This window comes from Talaromyces rugulosus, chromosome III (assembly GCF_013368755.1).
Source record: "Talaromyces rugulosus chromosome III, complete sequence".
Lineage (NCBI taxonomy): Eukaryota > Fungi > Ascomycota > Eurotiomycetes > Eurotiales > Trichocomaceae > Talaromyces > Talaromyces rugulosus.
In genome coordinates this window covers 22612-38517 of record NC_049563.1, presented here as the reverse complement: position 1 = coordinate 38517, position 15906 = coordinate 22612, and the positions used below count along the sequence as shown (strand labels likewise).

General features: G+C 43.0%; 5 protein-coding genes across 5 annotated transcripts; 2 read left to right on the top strand and 3 right to left on the bottom strand.

The window, feature by feature from the left end:
- Positions 1 to 1272: 1272 nt before the first annotated feature.
- On the top strand, positions 1273 to 2978 carry TRUGW13939_04865 (uncharacterized protein; the record flags this gene model as incomplete). Its single annotated transcript, XM_035488030.1, has 5 exons — positions 1273 to 1462; positions 1520 to 2361; positions 2418 to 2525; positions 2581 to 2750; positions 2804 to 2978. The coding sequence occupies 5 exons, from the start codon at positions 1273 to 1275 to the stop codon at positions 2976 to 2978; spliced, it is 1485 nt and encodes a 494-aa protein (XP_035343923.1).
- Positions 2979 to 3659: 681 nt separating this feature from the next.
- On the bottom strand, positions 3660 to 4175 carry TRUGW13939_04864 (uncharacterized protein; the record flags this gene model as incomplete). The annotated part of the gene is made up of 2 exons (XM_035488029.1): positions 3660 to 3787; positions 3845 to 4175. The coding sequence occupies 2 exons, from the start codon at positions 4173 to 4175 to the stop codon at positions 3660 to 3662; spliced, it is 459 nt and encodes a 152-aa protein (XP_035343922.1).
- Positions 4176 to 6914: 2739 nt separating this feature from the next.
- Positions 6915 to 7393, top strand: TRUGW13939_04863 (uncharacterized protein; the record flags this gene model as incomplete). Its single annotated transcript, XM_035488028.1, has 3 exons — positions 6915 to 7074; positions 7184 to 7255; positions 7386 to 7393. Coding segments are annotated over 3 exons (240 nt in total), but the record flags the coding sequence as incomplete, so codon positions are not given.
- Positions 7394 to 9433: 2040 nt separating this feature from the next.
- Positions 9434 to 10055, bottom strand: TRUGW13939_04862 (uncharacterized protein; the record flags this gene model as incomplete). Its single annotated transcript, XM_035488027.1, has 2 exons — positions 9434 to 9726; positions 9779 to 10055. The coding sequence occupies 2 exons, from the start codon at positions 10053 to 10055 to the stop codon at positions 9434 to 9436; spliced, it is 570 nt and encodes a 189-aa protein (XP_035343920.1).
- Positions 10056 to 12133: 2078 nt separating this feature from the next.
- TRUGW13939_04861 (uncharacterized protein) lies at positions 12134 to 12608 on the bottom strand (the record flags this gene model as incomplete). The annotated part of the gene is made up of 2 exons (XM_035488026.1): positions 12134 to 12285; positions 12338 to 12608. The coding sequence occupies 2 exons, from the start codon at positions 12606 to 12608 to the stop codon at positions 12134 to 12136; spliced, it is 423 nt and encodes a 140-aa protein (XP_035343919.1).
- Between the last annotated feature and the right edge of the window lie 3298 nt (positions 12609 to 15906).

Here is a 15906-nt window from a genome sequence, read left to right as displayed (position 1 = left end):
GGTAGGCCTTCCATAGATTAGAGAAAAATTACCATCATAGATATCATGTTAGGGGTTAAGGGTCTTACTGAGTGTGTTTGGGGTTGCTATCTTTTCTTAGAAAGGAATTTCTTGAGGGTTACGTGCGTAAGGTCGACCTGAGTGCCCATGTTGGGAGATGAGGGTTTACTTATATTACGGCTCTCAATAATGGCATTCAAAGAAAAACACGCAATGATAGGGTGGTCTCCACTATGTAGAGTATGTGGCGGAATATTGCTCGAGGGAGAAAAGCTGAGAGGGGCAATGTTCAAATCCCGGAGCATGGAGAAAATTGGAGAATGACAAATAATGTTGCTACCGAGTCATAAACATTCCCATGCACAATTGATGTTCTTTATTAGAGTTTACGTTTTCATTCATCAACGATTCGATATCGTTCAAGAGTGCCCCTTTTTTTACTAATCATTCCCTGCACATTTATTCTAGCTAGTCACATCCACAGCGCCTCGTTAGATCTCGTTCTCCCGAAAACATGTTAAAACGCAAACGAATGTAGTAACATGTATATGGGTACAGGCCATGGCAAGTTATAATTCACTAGGAGTAAAGAAGAAATGTAGCTTTATGAGTCAAAAAGGAATAAGAGCATAATTCCTGACCGGGCTTCGGCTATTCCAGCCGCGTAAAAACCTATAGCAATCTTGCCAGGATAGGGTGTCGTATTAATGATACTAAAGGTTTTTACAGGATAATATGGGCGATTTAGGCGACCTGAGTGGAGAGGACTAGTGCGTTGCATTCTAACTAATCAAGGTTGCTTTATAGGCTGCCTGCGCCTATGCTTAGATTACAGGGTTTCCGGGTTAACCAATTCCAATTATTGTTATGAACCTAGTTGAATAATTTGTTACTATCTGTAGGGCATGTATAGAGGGTAGAGTAATCCGAGGATTGTTCGGAAAACAGAAGGTGCCTAGGTTCTGAGGTTTTTGATTCACGGGGCACTTGATTGGTTCGACGTCTGTATAACGCTATGTATTTGACGCGGCCTGCGATAAACTTTTAGCCCCCAAGTTGGTCTGGATCTTGTGGATCTGCTGTGGGCTAGCAGTATTTAATCCCTAGTACGGAGTACTTCCAATGGTACCGATTATATAATTTCTTTCTACCGGTATATCTTTATTGTCCGTCCGTGCGTCCTATAAATATGAAAGTATTTCAGATGGTTATCATGTTGATTTCTACTAAACTCATGTTCACTATCCAACTTGGGAACCCATAATCGACATAATGTGGGTCTACGTCGGTCTCGCGGTCATCTTTCTCGCCCTGAGAGCAATCTATCGTTTGTACTTCCACCCCCTCGCCAAAATCCCGGGCCCAAAGCTGGCAGCCATCTCGAGTCTGCCAGAATTCTATCACGATGTGATCCGCGATGGGAGATATTTGTGGGAAGTCGAGAAAATGCACGAGAAATATGGTAAGTGCATATATCTTGCAATTGTCAGACGACCACAGACCTTTCCCACTTACACAGAAGCAGGCCCTGTAGTGCGGATCAACCCCTATCAGGTTCATATTAATGACCCCTCGTTCTATGGCGAGATCTGCGCCTCTGGCGGCCGCAAGCGGGACAAGAGCTTCGCCGCGATGGCTGGTCTTCGCTCAAGCGAATCACTCCCCAGCATCATCGACCACGATCATCACAATGTCCGCAGGAAACATCTCAACCCTGTATTCTCCAAGAAAGCTATTGTGGAAATTGTTCCTATGATCCAGCGAAAGATTGCCATGGTTATGGAAGACCTCGAGACAGCCTACAATACCGAAGGTCGCGTGGTGGATCTCGAGCACGAGTTTACGGGCCTGACAGCCGACACAGTAACCGAATTCACCTACGGCAAAGACCTGGGATTTCTCCGAGATAAGCAATTTAATAATGTTATCTTGGGTGCCATGCGCGAAATGACGGACCAGTTCCATGTCAACCGCTTTTTTCCGTTTCTAACCCCCCTCCTCAGCCACCTTCCACCTTGGTTTATGTGCCAGTTCCGGCCCAAGTTGGCTGGTATTTATGAGCTACAGAAGAGAATCAACAAGGAGCCCGTGATCAAGAATCATGGTATCAACACGGTGATGGAAACTTTGACTGATCCCTCCATGCCTGCCGAGATCAGGTCCCCTGAGTTCATCCGCGAGACCGTGAACATCATCCTGGGCGCCGCAACTGAGCCTACGAGCGGCACCCTACTGATGGGTATCTACCAACTAGTGCAACAGCAGCCTCTCTGGCTTAAGCTACGCGAGGAACTCAAGGCGGTGATGCCTGCACCGACAGACGCCCCTTCGTGGCTGCAATTAGAGCAGCTTCCACTAATGGTATGATACGAGTTCACTTCAACATGGGCACATGCTGACGAAAAAATCAACAATAGCGGGCCGTGTTCCACGAAGTGCTCAGATTCTCGCCCGGTACTATTCGCATCGCACGTGTGGCCACGCAGGAAACCTTAGTTTGTCAGGGCCACGCCATGCCACCAGGAGTGAGTAGACATGTCGTCTCATCGCTCAATAACGATGCTAATCACAATCATATAGAGTACCGTTAGCGCCAGCGCACGCCTAATCCATATGCACGAGGATCCCTTCCCCGACCCACATTCTTTCAACCCGGATCGCTGGCTCGAGGCAGACCCCAAGCAGCATAACAAAATGCTCCAGGCCTTGGTCCCTTTCTCGCGAGGACCCCGGAACTGCATCGGTTATAAGTGAGCGCGTCTCTCGCCTGATTTGGTATTTTTTGCTCATACTTTAACTCTAGTCTCGTTACCGCGGAAGTCTATATGGTTCTCGCTGCTATCATCCGTCGATTCGATATGGAGTTATATGACACTTCTCCCGCAAATGTCGCGTTTGAACGCGATTGTGTCGTGGCCCGACCTGTTTCTGGATTTTGGAATGTCAAGGTCCGCCTGACTGGTGTCGCCACGAACTGATTTTGTGGGTGTTTGATTTACTTTTGTATAATATGGGTGAGGTTGGATAAGTAGTACCCTTGGGGGAGTTACATATGTGGCGATGGGTAACGATCCAATTTGATTTTCATCTCTAAATTGTAATATTACTTTGTAATAGAACCTATGAAGAGTGTAAGCGAACAGAATATGTAGGTTATGGACTAGTCATACTTCTCCCCGTTCCCATACGGCGGATCTTCAGTCAAGTCTACAGGCCGAGACAATTTTTTGAATCTGACTGTGGGTGGGTATCATCGGCCGAGATATTATTATTGAGACCATCCACTGTGTAATCAGAATCACGTTCTGTGAGAAATCCTGGCACGAAGCCCGGCTTCCTAGAGTGTGTCACAGCCTATTTTGAGTCTGAGCTAGCGGAGTGAAGTATACAGGCCCGACCTAAGGGGTATTTTGGATTGATGCGTCAAGTAGCGACATTATTGTCATGGTAGAGTGGAGTGTCACCTTTGGTTCGGTGAACCCAAAAGCGATCTAAACAATACCAGAATAGATCAGTTATCGTTCCTGATTGTCTAAACCAGAGCAGTTCGGTTTTTATTGTCCCCAACCAAACGGTTTTCGGTAACCATTTGGGTAGATTTAATTCAGTGTGAAGATTATTCTAGGAAAGCAGGCAAATGTGCGAAATAAATGATATGATTAATTATTTATCTCGATGAGAGGGCCACTGATCGATGGTGCACTGATTAATCCCCCCGTACTGGTGGAACTGGAGCTTGTTTGGTTACCATTGCTTGCTGCCGCGGAGGTTACACATCCGGTTAAACCTGAAAAAGGCAAGTAGGTTAGCATAAAGGGAAGCGGAAATTGGCTTTTAAACTTACTGCACGCTGCACTGCTTCCCTCCAGTGACTTTCCATTCTGGCTTGCTTGGCCGGATCCAATCGAACCTAAATACCCGTTCGCATTCGAAACAGAGCTGGATCCAAGATCGTTCCCATCTCCATCGTCGCTATCTAATTCGAGCCATCCATCCTCGATAGGAGATATATCGCCGAGGTCGAGATCCTTTACGTCGATACCAAGGGGTGTTGTGATGCCTTGGCGAGGTAAGACGGAGCCGTTATCGACCGAAATGAGTGGGAGTCCATTTATCCCAATGATGACCTTCATGCAGAGAAGTACCGCGAGGTTGTGAGAATGTGAAATTTGCATTGCTACTTCGATAGCGGCAGAGCTGATGAGGATTTGGTCCAAAGAGCGTTTTGATAGAGACAAAGAACATATAATTAGCAAATTAAAAAGGACTGGATATTGCGCGTCGCTGAAGAAGCCGAACAAGATAAAATCAGCAGCCTATATATACTCCGGGCATATGGGCCAGGCTATGCTCACACATCAATTGATACATATGGAGCAGCGACTATTCCCCGAGAACGTTTACTAGGCCAATAATAACTTATCTGGAAGCTCGAAGCATGTGATTAGGGTTATTGATTGATCTACGCCGTGGCAATGAACACGAGACCACACAGCCTTTGCAATGCAACACAATCGATAGTCACGAGTCACGACTGCCTGTAGAATTCCCACCCCTGTAAACGATCCAGATTGGGGAAAGATGCCTATAATGCCCAATAATTGGGTTTACGGAATAATCCGGTCGGTTTTTACAGTGATTGACAGTATTGTTTTTGGAGTTTAAAGCTGATTGATTATAGTCACCAGGCTCCCCTAAACTCTACTCAACTAGCCCTAGGGGATATTATATATTTCCGTTGTCTAAGGCTGTCATCAAGTATCCGTCATGCAAGCATGGAATAGGAAAGATGCAGGTAAAAAGCGGTGCATAAGGGAATTTTATAGGATAGAATTACCGAGATATGCGGTATCATGACTAGGGCAGTGCTGCATCAACGGCCAAGACTGTTAGCTTCCCCCTGTCACCTGAATACAAACAGCGCTCCTTGGCTACTCGCAAATCTCTCTACCAGGTTCCTGTTCCTGCAGCAAGATTGCCCAGATTGATAAGTAACTGCTTGCAGCCAAGGTCCGCTGCACAACTGTTGTGGAAGGCAGGTAAGCGTCCGCAACTCATCGTAGTGAGACACCCAGCCCAAGTGCGTTACGGATGACAGGGGCTGCAGCCGAGTTGGAAATCCCATCCAAGTACGCCCTGCGATTGTGCCAGGGCGACAGCTATATTTGCCGAGGTGCTTTGATCTTATCTTCTAATTCCGCTGCCACCAAAATGTGTAATGCAGAGGAATAAGATTTTTTAGTCATAAGAGCCTGAAGAAGTGGAGAACATCATCAATATATCCTGCTGATGGTTGCTACACTCCTCTCCGCTCGTGAGATTTGGTACTGTATTGCACGTTAAAAGCTGGTGGACAGGCCTGCTGTACGGAGTAGTCTGTTAGTGCTTATTCCCTACACCCTGCAGAAGATCATCCGCACGGACCACAAATGTGACACTGAGTCTCGTGAGTGTATTATGGATACCATACTATACCTTGACTTGGGTTGCAGACTACCTACCATCATTTGGGGCTGAGGCAAAAATTTTCGAGAGGAAATGAGGCTACTACTGACACCATGGCTGACCGCTATGTCACAGTCTGATTTTTGGGAATGCAGCTTATCACTGTATATCAATTGATATTTTATTACAACTGCGGGGCAGATTTTGCTAACAGATTTTATTACCCTTCTTAGTACTGTTCAGGGTCTGCTCGAAGGCTTCGACAGATCATAATGATCTCGTTGGTCTTTCTCAGCACTGTTTTATGGGTCTGTCTTTTCAAATGTTGTGTTACCGCAAATATTATTTGATGTGGAGAACGTCACATCCGAGATTTGTCCCCGGTCTCCCAAGCATTGGCATCCTACTCGGTGTTCCGAATCCATTTCAAACGGAAGAAACTGCAGTGCTAACCCCTGCATATCGACGCCAGCTGGGCGAAAATCGGACCTCATAATCTCTTATGGCTCAACCCTAACTAGAATTCTGGTCTTCATTTGCCCATTTACTCTTTATCCGCCTAATCCCGGTTCCTCCCTCTCTTTTTTTCCCCTTTATCTTTCACGAAACCCAACACTTACAAAAATCACGTCGCTAATTCCAGCCCAGATGTGGACCCAGAAATCATATGAGAAATCACAAAGGAGAGCTGAAAAAGCATTCGGTTACTGGGTTTGGTCAAAAGCCGTCAATACTCAATATGATCCTGATCAGACCTTCGTAGTCATGATTTGAAATCATGGACAAATGATATTGCCATGATGTAGCATATATGAATCATAAATGAAGAGGAAAAAATTTTGAGCTGCTGTGTTCGAAGTACCAGTTAGTGTCACGAAACTCGAATATAGACAGTTGGAGAGTGTTGCTCTATAACTTAGGCGCAGGGCATATTGAGTATTAATATTAAATATCGCTTGAGTATACGAACAATGGGGCCGACGTAAATGAAACAGAATCGCCTCTGGAATTTTAGAAAACGTACCATTCCACTGGATAAGAAGGTCGGAAGCCATAAGAACTCAGTATTCAATGAAGGACTGGCCAGTAACGACAGACGATACACAATCCTGGGGCTGAATGCAAATGCATGTATGTTATATGGTGTAGTGCATGGATTAGCATGTAATGGAACGTCTTGGTATAGTTTGGAGCGGCAAAGAAGAAGATATTATTACCATAACGTTCAATCCCAACGGGTAGTATCATGTCAATAATGAGTCAGGACATGAACAGGAACCTGATATTCCCTTCCTGCCTATGTCCAGGTCAACAAAACTTCGTTGCATGTTAGAAATAAATGGAGTGATTGTTCGTCCCAGTGTTTATGACTATATATTAGTGCTTGTTGCAATGTAATTCGATTTCAAAGCCCCATACATGGTGTGTCCCTCTTATTTACTCCGCAGCAGATGTGATATGAGTGCAGGCTTATTCCGTATACAGGAGCGGGTACTACAGCATCTTGGCTAGGAATGGCCGACCTCGGTATCGCTCAGCTTCACGATATGAAAACGAATGCGGGGATGATTGCTAACATCGAACCTAATAGACCGCCGCTCATTGCTAAAATGCATACAGGGCATGAAGGTATGTACTGTAATATTTTATTAACAACATGACGATCCATTCTCCATACAGTTTTTTGGTCTTTCATCATCCTTCAACAAAAAAACTGAGTGGGACTATTAACACATAGGACCATTCATGGTGGCGAAGTCGGTGCAACAGTATATCCTAGCTGGATTCCACATTGAAGATCAAGTGCACAGTAAGCGATGTCGGCATTTAGCTGGAAAAAAGTAAAGAAAAAATACATAGTGCAACTTCTTAATACTAAATTTATTAAAGATTAACTTTAATTAGATATCATTCTGATCACTTAGACTAATGTATTACAGCAACATAACTATAAAGAACACATTGACAGACTTAAAGTGACGTGTGATCTTAGTACTGATGTTAACCTCCTTCAAGGATTTATATCTAAGGAGCAGGTCTATTGAGCTATTCAGGATCTAGTTTCTTGGCTACTATTACTAAACATGGTGGAAAATAGCACTAATCCTATAATTACAACCTATGAAGTTAAAGATATAGAATTTCACATTGTAATTTTTATTTTACCATCGTTGGCACCGGCTTATATAGGTATCGAATCTGCTCTGTAGAAACTGAAAACAGAAGGTGTGATGGGCACCCCTAAAGGTCCAGAACCCAGAAAGCTATTTGAGGTATGTGGGCTGTCGGAATTAATGAAAATCGATGCTGATGCCATGGACTGGCCTTCTTCAACGGAGCGTAACGGGCAATTTCTCGTTCTCTCTATTTTCAACGCTTTTAATTTCGCTTAATATTTTCCGCATTTCAGTGGTACAGTAAGAGGAACAAATTTTTAATATGAGTTTGTTTTAGACGGTTGAGCTTTGCCTCCAATTCAAATTGTTAGTCTTTCATCCCCTCTTTTTTAATGGGTACTCCTTCATAGTGAGCCGTGAGTGTGACCTGTGGAATTCGATGTATTTGCACCATCGGATGTACTTCGTAAACAACAAGAATGGAGTTCTTGCACGTGTTTATCATGTCTTAATATGATCCCTATTTACCATACAATAGCCATGTTAGTTTAGCGAGGCCATCCACAACCAATAGAAACATCCTAGACAACTAGGAACGAACATAAACATGATCAGAAGCCTGACCAATTTTTTTGTGTATACCTCGGCCTTTGGAACTCTCGGCTAGCCAATATATCGACTTTGCCAAGAATTACGTAGACTGTAGTGTTCATGAAGTACATTCGTAAGTCGTGGTCTCCCCTCTTGGAATAGGCCGGTGGTTTTGGTGCTTTAACTTGCGCACTGAATGCATGATAGACAAACATCCAACTTGTTTATGATTATTCACGGTTATGGCTATTTTGTATATGCCATTACTGGTCCCAAAATGAGTCATGGTAAGCAAGGGACACAGATCATCGATAAGTTGTTTCAGTTTGACTGTGATTGGTTGCGCAGAAGTACTTGATGTGCGATATCTTCATGGCCAACGCATCTGGTTATTTTCGAACAATCTAATCGCTTCATTAAACTAGAAACAGAAATACCACTATCATTGACTTAAAAATGCTTATGTCTAGATGGAGCGATCTTTCAGAATTTGAAGATGATTTGGATATTAGCCTTCGCCAGGAGTAGCATTACTCTATAGACCGGTCATGTAATCTACGCATGGCTATCTAGTACGCTAACCTCGTTAATTTGCTTGGAACACAGTGCACTGCCTCACTTGGCACTACCACATCACACCATTGATTGTGACTGCATTGCATCCCTATTTAGAGCGTCTTTTCATGTCAGTGCAAACTCCAAAAGGTTCCCTACAGATCATAAAGCCACCTAATTATGAAAATATGGGCTATTTTGCTGATTTTACTAGTAGAATATCGACATTATGCGTTATCCTGTGACAGGCATATGCACATATTCCCGCTGCCAAGTGGTACCATCGAAGCAAGGTTTCACTTTGCAACAGATGGAATATCTGACACACATAATGTCACTTCGATACCACCGCCTTTAACTGATATTACATACTAGTAAACAAAATTACAATGTTGATGACTCCTATGTATAGTACTAGTGGAATATTACACCATACAGTTGTGTTTAGACACAAAGACATTTTCTATTATATATAACTCTTATCATTTCTATTTTTGAGTCAGAAAAGCGTGAATTATTTAAAGCATATTTAGATTTTTACATCAGTTGGGTAAAGGACATGGGATTAAGAAATGTTTACTATAGTTTGATATGAGGATAAACGGGAAAGATTTTCTTATTCATTCTAGTCACTATATGTTAAATGTAAATGATTTCAATTCATATCGAGAACGAAATAGCTAGTCATAAATATACTTTTCCAAGTTCACGGCTCTGAAATCATGCTATAGGTTCATAATGGCAAGCGCTCCTGCTCCAATCAAGCCAAACATTCCCGAATTGAAATTGTCATTTGCTGCAGCTCCTGAATCAGACGTAGCAGCTGCAGATGCACTAGTGGAAGTACTTGAGCTGCTCGCCTGCCCTGTGGAAGAGCTGGATGTACTTATTGTAGCGGAAGTGGCCGAAGTGGTCGTGGTCGCACTTGTAATCTCTCCAGTCGCAGTCGAAGTCGAAGTAGACGTCGAAATATAAGAGGAGGTAGTGAAGGAACAAGATTGCACAAGATCGTTGACGTCTGTTTCATATTAGAACCAGGAATTAGGGAAAGTAGGGGAAAGATGTCCTACCATTATCACTACCATCATTACCATACTCGGTGATGCATACATCACACATGGGGATGCTTGTTGATGCGTCGGAGCCATTACATATGCAGCTCAGCTCATCATCATCATCGTCATCGTTGTCTTCATTGATTCTGTCACTTCTATCATCGCAATAAGATGCCAGGCTGACTACTGGAGCACAGATGTCACGACACTGGTGTGGAACATCGTCAATGTTGGAAGCGACAACGACGGCCACCAAAAGCAAACCGGAAAATAAGGGCCTTGACACGTGCATTTTGAATGTGCAGATGATGGTCTTTTCTTGAGTGTGTAGATGGATAGAAGTAGGGGGAAGGTGGCATACAAGGAGTATTTATAGTTATCTTCGAACTTCAACTCATTAAACCGTTTATAGTCTACAGATTGATGTTGGACAGTGCGCAATGCAGGACACATTCCATCTGAGCTATATGCGGGTGGCCTAGCAAAGCTACCCAATCATTCTAAGATAAAAAGACCTAATTTCTATTTATGTTATTTGAATATCATCCGGGCGAGCGGATCTTTCATAGCTTGAATCTCGGGTGTTTCACTCAAATGACACTGAGAAAATTGACTGCTGTGCTATTAAATTACATGCCTATGTTAACTATGAATTCAATTAGTGCATTGTCGGACTTGTTGGACGACTGGTGCATCTCCCTCACTTATACCCTAGAAAGGCTTCCAGTAACTGTATACAACAAGAATTTTTTATAATATACACGGCGCACTGCTTGTGATGTGAAGTCACCCCCCAGCAGATCTTGGCCTGTGTGGAACGATCCATTACTCCAAGGACAGCTTAACTCTAGGCAGAAGCATTTTTTTCCTCTTCTCAATTTGCGCATCATGATAAAGAACAGCACTCAAAGATACGAAGATCTACAAATCTTGGCGCAGGTCTTGGCGGGGGCTGTGCCTGAACCCTGCTACTAGTTACAGTAACTAAGCCACCCGCCCATGCAGTCATCCCCTAGTTATCACAGAGCATACGTGTGACAAAGTTATGGGCAAAAGCGTGTAAGCGGCTTGGTACTCCAGACACCAGAGGACAAAGGTAAGAGGCTGTGAACGTTGATTTCTAACGAGGAGGTATTGTAGAAGATGAGAGCCGCGAGAGACGTTCGATGTTTATCTGGGGTACCAGAAAGGTCTAAAACGATGATGTGCTTAGACTAGACATGTTGCACACCAGAGAAGTATGAATGTTGATTTCTAGGACACTGAAAATCTACATGTAATACACTTGTATGCTTCTAAATACACACATTACTATCCCTAACAATAGGTCATCTTACACTAACATTCACTATAATAGTAAATATTGTGATGATTATTCTTGGAAAGCAGGCAAAGATATAGAATAATAGATAAATATATAGTCCTATAAAGTACTGAATTAATTGTTGAGTCTTGATATAATCCATGACAACTGGACAATACCTGCAGCACCTGAGCAAAACACTAGAACCAATAAAAAATTCCTAAAAATTAACTAAAAATGGTTATTATTTTGAAGCGTCATATTAATCGCTACCATTTGAGGTCAGTTTCAATGCAACATGAAGATGTACAGTTACGTGAAAGAACACCCCTGAAACATTCTCTATTGACTAGTCAAGTTCGTTGTCAGGATTAGTTCAAAAGCAAGATGTTCTTTAACCTAGCATGACCCCGGAGTAAGGATAGGGACCGGGTAATGATTTCTAAGAATATTAATTATTGATTTACATGATGTCATCAGGAAAAACCTGGCGGAACTGGCCGCTACAGAAAGTCGGCAAGCCACTAGCCATGACGTCCTATTAATATCTATATATATTATATCTATTTTATTATTTTTTTTGCGGAACTATGGGTGTGCATAGTTTTTCTATTAGCCGTTACTGCTGTCGATCAGTTCAACAACACGTCACCGAGATCAGGAGACCAAGAAAAGCATTCTATTATGATGCAAAAGCAACAGACAGTCTGTTAATTTAATTTTTAATGCTGTTCTACAAGCTTTAATATGACTCAACACTATAGATATTAAAATGTTAACCATAATTTTAATAAAAATACAATGAAAAGCAAGAAATAAAAAGAAAAGAGTTGATTAATAAAGTCATATAAGCCTCTACTAATACAGACCTTCTATATTGGTGATAGAAGTGCGTCTTTTCATGAATGGACGGTTTAAAGCTTGTACTTAACGCTTCAAGATTCGGACTTCAGCCTCCTGATTCACACCTCAGGACCAAGGTGTCGTGCTAGCATCATTATACGAGAGGTATATAGGATGTCTTCTTGGACTTGCACTGATAAGTGACGATCCTTATTACTCCACAACTAACCACCAAGAGCTTTGTACATTTGCTCGATATCATCAAGTTGAAGCTCATGCTGCTCAATTTGATCTTGGTAAAATACTTCGCCGACCCCGACCGCTGCCACCATGGCGGAAGGAACGTCGTCCAAGTATTCTTGTTTAGATATCGAGACTAGCCTCTTTAGCACATAAAGACTTATTAAAATCCACCAATGAAGACTTACCATGTGCATTGACAGCAGCACGCTTAGCGCTCCACATAGCGTGATGGGCGTTGGTGCTCCCGTCGTTGTTGGCATCACCAACAACATAAACGCCATTGACACTCGACTCCATGCTACTCTTGACCTTGACCGAATTCCCGTCCATCTCAAGCCTGAGCTGCTTGTGAATATTTGACGTCTGTTTGGTTGAAACATGGACAATTATGGCATTTGTGACCAAAGGACCCGCGCCATTTAGATGAACCCTATACTCATCATCCTTAGGCTCCATATTACTTGTCGTTCGCTCAACCTTAACAATATCATTCTCCCGAATCGCAATCTTGTACGTGTTTTTAACAACATTCTACCACCCTGGCCATCGCGCCTCGGTCGCGTCCTTATCCTCCTTGCTCAGCGGACTACCTGTCACGATCGTAATATCATGTCAACTTTCTCATGTTTATCGCAGTGCCAATCGCACTGGCAATCTTGCCGTACACGACAAGTTTACGGTTCTTGTAGTCGTGACCATCACACCAGGGACACCAGAACATGCCTCTACCAAAGGCTTCCGCGAAACCCGGCTTGTTGGGGAGAACGTCCTTGATTCCCGTGGCTAGGATTACACTCTTCGCGGTGACTTTCCCGTCCCTGTCGTCGTAGACTTGGAATCCCTTCTCCAGCGGTATGATACCCGTAACTTTTGTTTTTCGTGTGGCCCAGAAAGAATCTGCTCAGTAACTGGCGCCTAGATCATTGTCTCTATAGACGAAGTGGTCATATGGATCCCCACGAAAAGCTAGCATATCATGTAACAGCGGCTCCATCAACAGTCGGAACAGGCCCATTTTTGAGGTAGCCGTATGGCAGTTGCTCCAACAGGAGCCAGGCATCCTGTGGTAACTGACGGTAATTGGCACAAGTATGTAGTTGGTTGCAATGAAAACGGAAGCACCCTGGCCATAGTACTACACTACCGAGCTTTCTGCGTAATGGCCGTGTGGGCTTGGGTGGATAGCAGGCGGTGTGTGACAGGTGTAAACGTCAATTGTGCTTTAATTCTAGCCATCAACATTGCATACAGGGCCGAGTTGGTTGTGGACATCTCCCAGACTTTAACAGCCCTTGACACCCTCCCCGTCGAGAATTCGTCAAAGAGAGTAATATAACAATGAGAAAAAAAGGAAAAAGGAAAGTAGGTCACTTCTAGAGGTGAGTGACTACTGTCAGATGCCGGTTCCGTCGACTACTATTCTGATATGACTAAGATCAGTCTTCTAGGCTAGTCGAGAACATCCTGATTGAATGTTTTCAGATACATGACTTCAGCATGGGAATTTGAAGTGAAATTACGTTTCAATGATCACCCCATTGGACACGCTGATATCGTGAAGTTACACCTGCAGTCAAAGAAAGTTGGCTAGGGCTAGAATTATGTTTGTCTGTTGTGATTTCATGACGCAGCTGAGAGAAAGTCGTAGTATGTCGACGTTTACGAACAGCAGAAGGCTGGGTATTCGTATGCCGACCAATTTTTTTGAACTTTTGGATTGAAGACTGGGTTTTGGCTAAGAGCTTCTACTTCCTCTGCACGGTAACTTGGTATCCCAATATGGACAATAAAGTTCCTGTATAGCCGAGTACGTTACGTCAGTGGGGTGGACTTGTTCGAAATTGTTTTTCTTGCTTATTATTTTGGATGTGGGTGACCCGGATGCGTTCCGCTGAACTGTGAACGAGTTGAAAATAATGGACTTATTTCAATCCAGGTTCTCAGAGACACTTTCTTCAAAATAAAGTAGGAGCATATACCTTTTTAGAGACTCTTGCCTCACCCATTCGTGACATAATTTTTGTAAGTGATTCCTCACCGTCGCCCACCAAGTATAGCGTGATGATAGAATAAATGGACCGATCAAATACAGCAGCTCATCAAAGAGCCTATATATGATTAGCTACCTCTATACAATAACCTTCCACTGACGGTACCGTGCATAGTGGCTGGAGATAGCTTTCTGCAATCTGCATCTTGCGTTTATAACCACAGAATATACCAATGTCAAAGTCACAAGGTCAAGGCTTGCATGTACTGTAGATCTTAGAGGGCCCTATTATCATCTTCCACCTAATACATACCTGCTGTCAGTTTGAAGTATAAAACGAAGAATAGACGGTCTCACCACTTGCGCCAAGCCAAATCTCATAATTTCCTGAAGAATGATACTGGTCTTGTTGATGGATGGAAATCCACAGCAAACACGCTCTACCACCACCAGAGCCGTCAGCAGCTCGGGTTGGAGCTGTTAGTCGTGAAATATATATGGGTTAATCCAGGGATTCGTTTCTGTGCGTTTGCAGATACCGATTTTGATCAAAGTGTCCAAGTGCTCCGTGGATGGAAACGACGAGACTGATAGTTGCGATCCCCACGGTGCTGATTACAAATTTGAAGATATTGTCGCGTGCATACATAGATAGTTTTCCGGATATATTCAGTACCTCGAGTCGAGTTTGGTGGGATCCTTCCCTCTTCGCTGAATGCACTGTGGTTCTTTTCCGGCACCCAGAGCCTATTTCCACTTAGTTCCAATTTAGATAGTTTCAGATCAAGGATTCGTACCAGATTGAATACTAAAAAGCTTCCACACGTCGTCTGGCTGATTTGTGAGCATCCAACCTGGGGTCGGGGGTATGTTCAATCGTAGAGATAGGCACCCAAGCTCCAAGAATCCGATTGAGATCTGGGATGAAGTCTGTTCCCAAACAAATCCGAGTCGGAAAATATGAAGTCGGTGTCCTGCATAAAGTCAAATACACTGCGAGGCTGCTGTGTCCCTTATAGTACGCTATCAAAGTCTACACTTAGTAGCATAACTTACTCAAAAAGGAGGGAAACCATATATATATATATATATATTTATTTATTTATTTAAGAGCTAGATAGACTTGCAGCCCTTCCTAGGATAAAAATATCCATAGCCGACTCATAATTTCCTACTTTAGAGTCTTATATCTCGTGACCACTCCCCAAATAATATACTGATGCTCATAGAACATTAAATTCAGATAGACCTAACTTCAGAGTGGTAGTTATCGTCGTGAACTCGCCATAGTCATAGTAGAATAATAAGCATGGCGGCCTATATAGTGACCACAACAAATAGTTTGAATATTGCATTTAGGTAGTCCTTAAAACACAGATAATATCTTCTATCTAACATCACTGGAGGACCTATTAGTATCCAAAGGCTATCTAGATAAGTACTTCGTTTTTCTTCTTTACATAGCCAATCATCATAATAGCTCAACTTTCAAATTTCACAGACATCACAAGCTTTAATCGCACGTTATCTAGGGCACTTGGCGGTTACCTTACCTTCTACAACATCCTCTTATAGACGACTACCTAGTGACGCTAGAGTACATCCCTATTCACAAATTAGGTCGGCTAGCAGCAAGATCATAGGCAAAGTCACCTGTAGTTAAAATCACGCTGGAAAGGGTTAAGCACTAGAGGGTACGCTTGTTACAATCTTCATGGTCAGGAAAAATAGTTTTCCAAACACTAAACAAGATACTTACGGGAA